The 13,460-nt window shown below is 30.1% G+C and overlaps 1 protein-coding gene across 4 annotated transcripts in view; it reads left to right on the forward strand.

Annotated features, from left to right (window-relative positions):
• Dll (homeotic protein distal-less) overlaps window positions 1-8,234 on the forward strand; it is a 144,987-nt gene extending 136,753 nt beyond the window's left edge. For 2 of the 4 annotated variants that reach the window (XM_075311162.1, XM_075311164.1), the window contains 4 exons: window positions 909-1,053; window positions 4,200-4,304; window positions 4,414-4,631; window positions 8,116-8,234. In XM_075311162.1, the coding sequence (XP_075167277.1) occupies window positions 909-1,053; window positions 4,200-4,304; window positions 4,414-4,631 (468 nt within the window). In that variant the 3' untranslated portion in view covers window positions 8,116-8,234. The remainder of the gene's footprint in view (window positions 1-908; window positions 1,054-4,199; window positions 4,305-4,413; window positions 4,632-8,115) is intronic. The other 2 variants (XM_075311161.1, XM_075311163.1) reach the window with 1 other exon arrangement.
• The last annotated feature ends 5,226 nt before the right edge of the window (window positions 8,235-13,460 follow it).

The raw sequence follows: 13,460 nt of genomic DNA on the forward strand, positions 1-13,460 counted from the left end.
TTTTTAAAAATATAATAATAGTTTGTTCATTAATAAACGAAGTAGTACTACTCAAATTCAGCTTGCTGAATTGCAAATAAATTGTCTTAAAAATCCATTATATGTAACAAAATAAATTTGTTATGTTAATTTAAACATATTCATCATTTCAACTAAGTTGAGAAATCACAACACACACGCATTACAAATTATTTCTTAAAAAATAACATGTTTGCTGTATTTTATTTACATTTAAAAAATAATAAATTCAATGATGATATACTTCATAAACCTGTTGCGTTTATATTATAAATCAACATAAAAAAGTCTAGACAAATTTATTCATTACACGAAATGTCTTACTTGAAGATTCTATTAACAAAATTTCAAATCGTTAAAAAAAAGGAAAATGGAAAAGAAATACAACTCATCGCGCAACTCCTTATTTGTATGAAGTTGAAGTTAGTTAGAGGCAAGGGTTTTGCCGTAAAGCGTTATACCTCTCCATATATCTCCCCTTACCATCATTTCCAGATGACCATCAAGCAATCTATGGTTATTTGGATTATTAACACTTAAATTACAGACTTATATTAATATTGGCCAATTAAATGATATTAGCTGGTGCATTGAGATTTCTCATTCAAAGCAACACCTTTGCCACAAATTAGCCGAGATGAATAATGAATGGTATGGTGGTAGGGAAAAATTATTAATGTCATAATTAGTTAACAAATTGGTTTTTATTATGTGTCATTTTCTCGATCGCCCCCTCTCTTTATCACTGCCTTGCAATCATATGGAATTTATTAAATATAGATTTAAATCGTTATATAATTATTTTAATATAAATTGTTATTAATTAGATTTTTGTAAATTATTCAGTTTCAGTTATTTGATCTATTTTTTTATCTTTTTTCTCATTATAGGTCAAAATCTGGTTTCAAAATCGTCGCTCAAAGTACAAAAAGATGATGAAAGCTGCCCAAGTGCCCGGTCAAGGTAGTGGTATGCCTTTAGGTAGTGGAGGTCCTAATCCCGGTCAACATAGTCCAAATCAAAATATGCATGGTGGTAAGTTTTTTTTATAAAACAAAAAAAAACATTTTAATTTTTTTAATATTCATATATGTACTAGCACATTTCAGTTCTGGATTTGATATCAAAATTAAGCTATTAAACTGTTTTGCTTATTAGTGCAAAAACAGATCAAATTTTGAAATAAACAACAGAAACTGAAATGACAAAATTAGGGACAAACAAGTCGATTTTTCACTAATCGACTTTTTGTGAAAAAGTTCAAGCGGACATTTTCTTTAGATGTTGGCAATTAACCGACTTCCTATAGTGGCCAAATCGAATCATCGATCAAATTTTGAATTAAAGGAGATTGACATGTGGCTCTATTTGCTTTTAAATAATCAAAAGTTTAATTTTAAAAATTATAGAAAAGCAAAAAGATGGCTTGGAAATGGGCGGAAAGTTGAAAGTCCTCCTTCCAAACTTTGAAACAAAAAATAAATAAATTAGAAAACGACTTCACAATCCCTGTAATATAGAAAACCATCCACCATTTATGGTATTCTAAGAATTCATCTAACGATTAAACTACTTTTCCACGTGTCAAAACGAGATTTTTTGCAATTCTACAAAACTGAAAAATACTGGTCCCGTGCTATTTCTGAACCTCGCCAAGCCATGGGGTTTTCAGTTCTGGAATATGCCCCAGTAGGTCAAACGTCAAGTTGCTGAGATATTCAGCAGCTTTTGCTGTTTTTGAAATTTATTTACGTTATTGGTCCGCCGAAAAACATTTTTTTAAAACTAAGTCTTAAACAGCACAGTGATCTGCACACAAAAAAAATTCTGATTCAATCACGAAATTAATTGATCCAATTAATTTTTTAATTGAAATGTCTTCAATCACAGAAATGATAGTATCAATTAAAAAATTAATTGATCCAATTAAAAACTTAATTGATATTATTAATTTGTATGATTGATTTTAGTTTAAATTTAAAAAATTGTTGAATCAATTATATTTTAATTCAATATTTTTATACCCTCCATCATAGGATGGGGGTATATTAACTTTGTCATTCCGTTTGTAATACATCGAAATATTGCTCTAAGACCCCATAAAGTATATATATTCTGGGTCGTGGTGAAATTCTGAGTCGATCTAAGCATGTCCGTCCGTCCGTCCGTCTGTTGAAATCACGCTAATTTCCGAACGAAACAAGCTATCGACTTGAAACTTGGCACAAGTAGTTGTTATTGATGTAGGTCGGATGGTATTGCAAATGGGTCATATCGGTCCACTTTTACGTATAGCCCCCATATAAAGGGACCCTCAGATTTGGCTTGTGGAGCCTCTAACAGAAGCATATTTCATCCGATCCGGCTGAAATTTTGTATATGGTTGGTCTCTAACAACCATGCAAAAATTGGTCCACATCGGTCCATAATTATATATAGCCCCCATATAAACCGATACCCAGATTTGGGTTGCGGAGCCTCAAAGAGAAGCAAATTTCATCCGATCCGCCTGAAGTTTGGTACATGGTGTTGGTATATGGTCTTTAATAACCATGCAAAACTTGGTCCACATCGATCCATAATTATATATAGCCCCCTTATAAACCGATCCCCAGATTTGGCTTGCGGAGCCTCAAAGAGAAGCAAATTTCATCCGATCCGGCTGAAATTTGGTACATGGTGTTGGTGTATGGTCTCTAACAATCATACAAAAATTGGTCCACATCGGTCCATAATTATATATAGCCCCCATATTAAACGTTCTCCAGATTTAATCTCCGGAGCCTCGTGGAAGAGCAAAATTCATCCGATCCGGTTCAAATTAGGAACGTGGTGTTAGTATATGGTCGCTAACAACCATACCAAAATTGGTCCAATCACACAAAAATTGGTCCATATCGGTTCATAATCATGGTTGCCACTAGAGCCAAAAATAATCTACCAAATTTTATTTCTATAGAAAAATTTGTCAAAATTTTATTTCTATAGAAAATTTTGTCAAAATTTTATTTCTAGAGAAAATTTTGTTAAAATTTTATTCGGTTCATAATAAAATTTTCATCATAGTCAAAATTTTATTTCTATAGAGAATTTTGTCAAAATTTTATTTCTACAGAAAAATTTTGTTCAAATTTTATTCGGTTCATAATCATGGTTGCCACTCGAGCCAAAAATAATCTACCAAGATTTTATTTCTATAGAAAATTTTGTTAAAATTTTATTTCTGTAGAAATTTTTGTCAAAATTTTCTTTCTATAGAAAATTGTCAAAATTTTTATTTCTATAGAAAATTTTGTGAACATTTTATTTCTATAGAAAATTTTGTTAAAATTTTATTTCTGTAGAAAATTTTGTCAAAATTTTATGTCTACTTTGTCAAACTGAATTATATACGTATTGGATCGATCTTTTTTGATTATATATGGACTTACATACAATTTAGAAGATGGTGCTAGGAGGTTTTAAGATACCTTGCCATCGGCAAGCGTTACCGCAACTTAAGTAATTCGATTGTGGATGGTAGTGTTTAGAAGAAGTTTCTACGCAATCCATGATGGAGGGTACATAAGCTTCGGCCTGGCCGAACTTACGGCCGTATATACTTGTTTAAAACTCAGTTAAGATTTAAATTGGAAAAATTTTGGTGAATGTTTTTTCTGTGTGGTAATAGTTTTCGGCAGCCTTCCTACACAGAAAAAGTTTCACGAAATTTTTTCCAATTAAAATCTTAATTGAGTTTAAAATTAAACATTTAATTGAATCAACAAATTTTTTAATTGAAATAAAAATCAATCACACAAATTAATAGTATCAACTAATTTTTTAATTGGATCAATTAACTTTTTAATTGACTGTCAATTAATTTTTTAATTGATACTATTATTTCTGTGATTGAAGACATTTCAATTAAAAAATTAATTGGATCAATTAATTTCGTGATTGAATAAAAAAAATTGTGTGCATCTTTCGTCATAATTTCTTTGCCCATTGTTTAAAAGAAATTCACACATTTATTCCAAATATAAAAAACCATCTAAGATGCTTTCATTCAGATATGAAATATTTTATATTACCCTTTTCGTAAAAAGGTCAATATAGTCGTACATAAACTAGCAACTTATTTTATTCTATTAGATTTCTAAATTCAATGTTAAAAATTTCTTTTTTGCTTCTATTTCCAGGCGGTAATAACGGTGGCGGTTCAAATAGTGGTTCACCATCACATTATCTACCTCCCGGACATAGTCCGACGCCTTCAAGTACGCCTGTGTCTGAATTATCACCCGGTAAGTTGATTTTTATTGCTTTAAATTAAATTAATAAACACTTAAAAAAATCATAAATTTTGCAATTCCTTCATTAATTTATAAATTTGTTTTCCTTCTATCTTTGTAGAATTTCCACCTACGGGGTTAAGTCCGCCTACGCAAGCGCCATGGGATCAAAAACCCCATTGGATCGATCATAAACCACCGCAAATGACACCGCAACCACCTCATCCAGCTGTATCACATCCGCAAACTCATCATCATAATCCACCGCCCCAAATGGGTGGTTATGTACCTCATCAGTACTGGTACCAGCCCGAAACAAATCCATCGCTATTAACGTAGGTAAAATTTGTATATCCAGCACAAAGTGCAGAATAAAATATTGTATATTGCAAACATACTACGTATACATAAAATTAAAAAATATTCGAAAAATATTATAATTTTATAAAACATCGAACAATCGATTTCGCACAATGCTCATTCAACATCAATGCGAAATTTTAAAATTTCTGTCCGTCCTTTTGTCAGTTTATTTTAATCATATGAAAATCTATAATAATAAATTTTTCGTGGTTATAAAAAAATATCACCATGACATTCCAATTAAAATTTTAATCGAAATAACATTTATAATATTTTGATTTAAAAATTTAATTGATTCAAGATTTTTCTGTAATCAAAAAAAAAAAGTTAAATAAATTTTTAATTGACGTTGGTGATTAATACTATCGCTATTGTGATTGAAGAAATTTAAATTTAATTGTTTGTATTGATTTCGTGAATGAAGACAATTTTTTTTGTATAGCCCATTTCATATTAGATCATGTTATTTATTAAGTTATCCAAAATTTGAAATATGACATTGCTAGAACTCTCCACATCGATCTACTCTAAATATCTCACAATGGGATATTTTTTTATTGCTCTGATTTGGAGAAAATCTCCTATTATGCTTATTCAACAACTAGAAGTATCAATTTTTATAAATCTTTTATAAGTTTTAGTATTGATAAAAAATAGCAAAAAAAAAAAAATCCCATCAATATTTAAAAGAATCGCATCTGTCTAAGTGCGCTTGAAATAAATTAATCCTAATTTTAACGGTTAATCTCGAAAAAGCAGCTTTGCCCTAAAAAATATCCAATCACTCCTTGATTTCATTGATAGAGTTACTTCCCACTTCCACACAATCTGGAAAAAATTTGAGAGAAGTTCAATCTGGCTGATATTACGAGTAAACGAGAGTATACTCTACAGAAACAAATATCACCAAAATTTATTGTAACAATACAGGTTTTTAATGGCCAAATTAGTTTTTAGTGATTGCTGACGTTTGTAATTCTGTGATTGAAAAAATAAATTCAATTAAATATTAAATGGATAATTTTTTTTATTTCTATAGAAATATCGGTCAAAATTTTATTCCTATCGAAAATTTAGCACAATTTGGTTTTTGTAGAAAATTTGGTTAAAATTTTATTTCTATAATTTTTTTTTCAAAATTTTATTTCTATAGAAAATTTTCTCAATTTTTTTTTCTATAGAAAATTTTGTCAAAAAAAATTTTTTCTATAGAACACTTTCGCAAAATTTTATATCTATAGTGACTGAAGATAAAAATATGTTTTCGGTAAGGCTACATAAGTACAAAGCCACCTTTTCTCTTCAGCATTGAGCTTAAAATTCAGCCTCCTGTATTTTGCACAGTGACCAATGGGAATTTCTATACCACCAAAGGCAATGAGCTTAACTGTGGGAATCGTATGACTCTATGTCCTAAGCGATTTTCCCTATTCGTTTTCAAACCCATCCTTAGGGCACTGTTTATAATATACACAGAAAAAATCAGCAAAAATGAAAATTTGATTGCAATTGAAAAGTAAAGTGCTATATCATATGAAATTTTAGAAAACTAAAAGAAAGTTAATTAATCTAAAAGTGAAATAATTATAAAAAAAATAAAATTACATTAAATAATTTTATGACACAATTTAAAAAATCAAAATCATATAAATTCTTAATAAAATTTTAATTTTTTAAATAAAACAAGTATATACAGCCGTAAGTTCGGGCAGGCCGAATCTTATGTACCCTCCATCATGGATTGCTTAGAAACTTCTACGAAAGACTGTCATCCACAATCGATTGACCAATTTTTGTGTGATTGGGGATCGATTAATCTGAGGGCTATATATAACTATAGACCGATATGGACCTAGTTAGGCATGGTTGTTAACGGCCATATACTAGTACAATGTACCAAATTTCAACTGAATCGGAGGAAATTTGCTCCTCCAAGAGGCTCCAAAATCAAATCTCGTGATCGGTTTATATGGGGGCTATATATGATTATGGACTGATATGGGCCTCCTTTGGCATGGTTGTTAAATATCATATACTGAATTTTGCATCTCCATAAGGCACCGGAGGTCAAATCTGGGGATCGGTTTATAAGGGAGCTATATATAATTATGGACTGATAAGAACCAGTTCCTGCATGGTTATTGGATACAATATACTAACATCACGTACCAAATTTCAACCGAATCGGATGAATTTTGCTCTTCCAAGGGGCTCCGGAGATCAAATCTGGGGATCGGTTATATATAATTATTGACCGATTTCGACCAATTTTTGCATCAGTATTTGAGGCCATATATTAACACCACGTACCACATTTGAACTGAATCAGATAAATTTTGGCCTTCCAAGAGGCTCCGTAGGTCAAATCGGGGGATGGGTTTATATGGGGGCTATATATAATTATGGACCGATGTGGACTAATTTTTGCATGCTGGTTAGAGACCATATACTAACACCATGTACCAGATTTCAGCCGGTTCGGATGAGATAGTTATCTATCAGTTATCTATCTTATAGTGTCTTAACCCTCTAACTCCCAAACTTCATTAAATCAGCAAGCTTTTAGTAAAACGCACATGAAGACAATAAAAATGAATAAAATAAAAAGAAAACTTAGTTAAAACTATTCAATAGGCTTTACAGCATATACTGAATTTTACCGTATAATTTTTTCTTGTTTAGTTTTCTTCTTTTTGTGTCGTTAACATTGAATATTTAATCGGCTGGCAAAAAGGGTTATTAGAGGGTTAAAACAAAAGAATATATCGATGCCCTCATTCCAGAGTACGCTAAGTCGACTTAGCATGTTTTGATGGAGTTCGCTGTTTTTTATTCGGATTGATGTGAATTGCATCCTGTCAAAAGTTCGAATTTATTGGACATTTCTATCAAAAGTTATGGTTAATATTGTACTTAGCCTGTGACTAACGTTGTAAAAAATGTCCAATCTAAAAAGGGCAAAAAGCTTTGTTCGGTCTAAAGTGGTTTAAGTCATTTTTAGCCATGTTCTATTATCACTATTTTGAGTTCGCAGATACTAAAAAAATTTATAACAGACATGATTTTAAGACCGAAAATAAGGGTATTTCTGTCTTTTACGGTTTTTTATAAATTTCAAAAAAAAAACTTTGAATTTGTTTCCAGTAAAATTCACTTTTTAGGCTTAGCGTACTTTGGAATGTAGACATCGATATGCTCTCGTTAACTGCTCCCATTTTCCTCTGTCTAATTTCATCAGAACGAGGGGGAGTTCAGGTCCATACGAAACTGATTTAATATAATTACCTTGGGGGAAATCCCCGCATTCATTTTCATGAAATTAGTTTTATCTGGGTTTATGGAATTATTACAAATAAGCTTAAAACATCCATCAACTAAAAATTATTTGTCTTTTAAAAACACTTAATTTAAAAATATTGTAAACCTATTTAAACTAATTAATATTTTTTTTTATTTTCAGGGTATGGCCAGCTGTCTAACAGACACCTCCAACCTCTACTATAGCAACCACAACAACCTTTTACCAAACCGATCCTATAGATAATTTAATGCATATATATTAAATTAGAAAGATAAAAACAAACACATACACACAGAAACAATAACAAATTGGAATAATAACTACTAAAAAAACAACCTAAACCCCCCATTTATATCAAAAGAAATATATAAAAAAAACAAATCTTTGTTTGTTTTTTTTTTTTCAACTATTTCAAATTAAATTTAAGAAATAGAATTGATAACAGTAAAATAATTAACTTAAACATTTTGTGTAAAAATCTAAAACAAATATTGTTTAGTTTTATTAAAAGAAAAACATAAATAAAACAATATAAAATTTATAATTTTTTCTAGATATTTGTTTTATAAATAAGATATATAAGGATCAAATAGTATATATATATATATATTTAACAAAAACAAAAATTATGTAAGACATAAAAAAACAATTACTTTAATAATTATTAAATACAAAAAAGAAAATCTAAAAAATAAATATATAAAAAAAATAAAAAGACAAAAAAAAAAAACAACATTCTTCATTGATAATTGTATGTGCATTTTGTGTAAATATTATTTTTAATAAATTTAATTTTTATAGTTTTGTTTTTAATTTGTAAAATGAATATGGAGAAAAAATCTTAAAAAATAAAAACTTTAACAAAAAACAAATCAGCTGATGATCTTAATATTAACTTAACCATATGGAAGCACATGAAAAGAGAATTGTTTTAAAGGAAACCATACATACTTACATATTTAAAAAAAAACACAAAAACTAGCAAATCAAAAAATAAGATTATAGACCCTATTATCATCACCATACAATTAACTCAAATCACAGTCATTTATACATACAAACACAGTCATCGATAACAATTTTACTTGGACGTAGCTAAGGAAAAAGCCTGAAGAGTATGAATATATATTTAGTAAGTTTATATAAAATTAAAAACATTTTTGAGATTTTTCTTTTTTTATCAAAAATCTATGTTTTTCGAGCTTAAAATCTTTCTACTTTTTATTATTTTTATTTTTTTTAAGCTGGCTCCCTTAAAATACAGCCCTGGCTACGTCCATGCATTTTTCACCAAAAACCAATTTATTAAATGATTTTCATCATTTATCATAAATTTTTGTTTGTGTCTGTTTTTTAATTAAGCAAATAGTTTCCATTGCCTTGTTTCGTAAAAACCTTAAAAAAAATTAATAAAAAGAAAAGCAAATAAAATCAGTTTTAAAACGATCTCAATGATGTTCATTATTTAAAAAATAAATCCCACATTCGAAGTCTGAGAATTAAGTTCAATTCTTAATTTAAAGATTTTTGATTTTTTCGAAATTTAATTCTTTACTAAAATTTTTTTTAATTCGTTAAAATAAAAACAAACAACTCAACTATTTAAGTGCAATATAATGTTAATTTGCCGCTTATAAATTAAATACTAAAAATAAATAAATTTTAAGTATAACATTGACAGCTGATAAATTTTCTTATAAACAACAATTCCCCCCTACGTATACGATTCTTTCTATAAAACTAATTGGATTGTAAATTTATGTAAATGTTTTATTCTTTTGCAAAACAAAAAAACAAAAACAAATTCCTTTTAACCATTTCTTTGAGAATATATAAAATTAATTGTAAAATATTATAATAAAATTTTGCCTAATTATAATCACTTATTTTTCTTTTACTATGAATTATAATTTTTATTTTATTATATTTTAACAACTTTTTCTTAAACCAACTGCATATAGAGAAAAATAAAATCCAAGAATACGGTATTTAGTTTCCTTAGCTTTATTGAGTTTAAGTGAGTTTTCTTGTAAAATTTGTTTAATTTTTCGTACTTCATTCTTTTGACTTTTTGTTTATAATTATTTTTTTTTTCTTTGCTATAGGAAAACAAAACTTAACTATTAATTATTATTAATATGTAATTTAATTTTATTTGTAGTTCCAAAAAAAAAAAAAAAATAAAACTAAACTAAAACATGTATCAAAAAACCCAAGACAAACTATAACACAAGAAGAAAAACCCCCTCGTCCCCCTATAATGCCTAAAAGGAAATCCCTTTTTTTAGTAAATATAATTAAGTAATAGTTATTCTTATTATAATTATTAATTGTCATTTATAATTAAATAGAATACACGAGAGATACAATGTGGAAAAGATTACAAAAAATATTATAGAAAAAAATGAAATAAATATATATATAATATTTGTCGTAACATTGTAAATTTTAGAAGATGATACAAACAAAACAATAAATACAATTAAATCAAAATAATTATCTATGAGTATTTGATTATTCAAAGCCCAAGGGAATTTTTAAGAAAAGTTTGGGGCAGACCATCTGCAAAGGAAGATGAAAATTTCTTCTTAAGCCCTAGGTTTGTAAAAGAAAAGATCTACCTACTGTGTGGGGAATACAAAAGCAAGCAAGTATATACGGCCAAGCCGAATCTTACGTACCCTGCACCATGGATTGCGTAGGACATTTTTGATACTGTTATTCACTTGGGTTGTGGGAACAGTTGCCGATGGCAAGGTCTTTTAAAACTTCTTAAAATTGTCTTCTAAATTGTAAGTTCGTCCATGTGGAGTCTATGTTAGACAAAAACGACAGATCAAATACCTATATAAGACAATTTCGTTCTTGATCGGTTTATATAAAGGAGTGTATAAATACACAATATATATCGCATTAAGTTCGACCGGGCCAATCTTAAATGTCCACCACCATGAATCAAAGATAATATTTTCCTTTCAAATCTCTTCATCCTAGCGGATTATTTGAAAATATACAAAATTTCAGAAGTTGATGGCAGATGCTCTCCCAAGCAGATTGGTTTGACTAGTATCCCAGCAAAAAAAAAAAAAAGAGCTTCCAAAAAAGTAGTTTGGATCCCCAATCTGTGATCCGGAAGTAGTGCAAACTTGCATCATATCCAATGAATTTTACATCCCAGCAAAAAAGCGTCGCCAAAAAAGTAATGAAAGTGTTTTGTTGGGTCCGGAAGTGCTGGAAAATTGACGCAGAAGCGATGAATTTAACATGGGCTTGTCATAGGATGGAAGGCCTCACTTTCAATAGCCGGTGCACTGAATTTGCATCACTTCTTTAGGTGTGATCCGAATTCAATGTTTTGGGTGTAAATTAAAAAATTCTGTGATGTTTTGTCAAATAAATAATTTTTTATATTTTTTAATGGATTTTAACGCTTGTCTGAAACGTTTGGCATCAAATATTTTCGAAATTTCACAATTTTTGGATTTAGAATTTTTTTCGACAAAATTTAAATAATCTGTACCATTTTATGAATTCTTAAACTGTTTTTAACCAATTTGAAACAAAAAATGTTAAAATTACCTATTAAAAATATGAAAAAAGCATGTTTTAAAAAAATGAATGAAAAGAACATCTTCTGGAAGTGCTTTTAAAGTTGTGCCTTTGGAAGAACTTCCAATTTTTTGCTGGGATGTGCTTGTCATAGGACGGAAGTACTCCCTTTTTGGATCATTTGCATTGCTTTAGATGTTGTGCCCTGGAAGTTAATTTGAATGAAAGAATTTAAAAAGCGAAAACATTTTTTTTGTCAACCAATTTCGTTTTTTTAACCATATTTTTTATTAAACTATTATTGTCCTGTTATCTAATTTTTTACAATTTTAAAAACTTTTCGCTCCGATCAGGGGTTGAACCTGGGTTTGATGGCACCATAACAGAACGCCTTGGCATACGCAGCTACAAACGCCATTGAACATAAAGCGTTGAATGGTCAATTCAAATGTTTGTGATATGATCGTAATACGACTCCAAGGAATAACATTCTAATTGCTTCTCGAGATGTTCTTTATTAGTATGAACGAAAAAATAAGGTTAGGTTAAGTGGCACCCCGATGTATCAGGCTCACTTAGACTATTCAGTCCATTGTGATACCACATTGGTGAACTTTTCTCTTATCACTGAGTGCTGCCCGATTCCATGTTAAGCTCAATGACAAGGGACCTACTTTTTACAGCCGAGCCCGAACGGCGTTCCACATTGCAGTGAAACCACTTAGAGAAGCTTTGAAACCCTCAGAAATGTCACCAGCATTATTGAGGTGGGATAATCCACCGCTGAAAAACTTTTTGGTGTTCGGTCGAAGCAGGAACCGAACCCACGACCTTGTGTATGCAAGGCGGGCATGCTAACCATTGCACCACGGTGGCTCTCTAAAAAATAAGAACAAATAAGAAACGCAGGTTCAAATCTCACCACCGGCAATTTTTTTATCAAATATTTTTCTAAAAAATATTCTTGTTATATTATGCATCGTTTTTATACCCTAAACCACATAGTGGTTAGGGTATAATAACTTTGATCTGCCAAAAAATGTGCCTACCAGAAATATTGATTTTAGACCCTATAAAATATATATGAGTCGATCTAGCGCTTGGTGTCCGTCCGTCCGTCCGTCTGTCCATGTATTTGTAGTTCGCAGGATACCGATTTTGGTGAAATTTAGTACAGTGTGTTTTTTGGGTACAAGGACGAATGCTATTGAATTTGGATCAAATTTAGATATAGCTCCCATATATATGTAATATTTTTCATCGCTCTTCAATTCTGCCAAATATCATCCAAATCGGTTCAGATTTAGATATAGCTCCCATATATATGTATCGCCCGATTTCGACAAATGGGGTTACGTTGCGCTTTTTTACTAACTGATTATCGTCAAATTTGGGAAAAAGTAACTTTTGTCATCACCGTTCAAGTGTGCAAAATTTCATCGGAATCGGTTCAGATTTAGATATAGCTCCCGTATATATGTATCGCCCTATTTTCCCAAATTTGGCCACAAAACCCTTATTTATTACCCGATCGTACTCAAATTTAGAAAAAGGTAACCTTCCGTAGAACCAACCAAACCTGCCAATTTCATCTAAATGGGTTCAGAGTTTGATATGGCTCCCATATAAGTGTATCGCCCGATTTTCAAAAATTTGCCCTAATAACCCTTTTATCTTACCAGCATTATTTATTACCCGATCTCACTAAAATTTAGCACAAGATAACCTTATATTGCATCAATTAAACCTGCCAAATATCATCCAAATCGGTTCAGATTTAGATATAACTCCCACATATATGTATCGCCCGATTTTCACAAATCTGGCCATAAAACCATTACTTATTACCCGATTTTACTCAAATTTAGAAAATGGTAACCTTCCGTAGTACCAATCAAACCTGCCAAATTTCATCTAAATCGGTTCAGATTTAGATATGGCTCCCAATCCTATAC

Source organism: Haematobia irritans, chromosome 5 (assembly GCF_050003625.1).
Source record: "Haematobia irritans isolate KBUSLIRL chromosome 5, ASM5000362v1, whole genome shotgun sequence".
NCBI lineage: Eukaryota > Metazoa > Arthropoda > Insecta > Diptera > Muscidae > Haematobia > Haematobia irritans.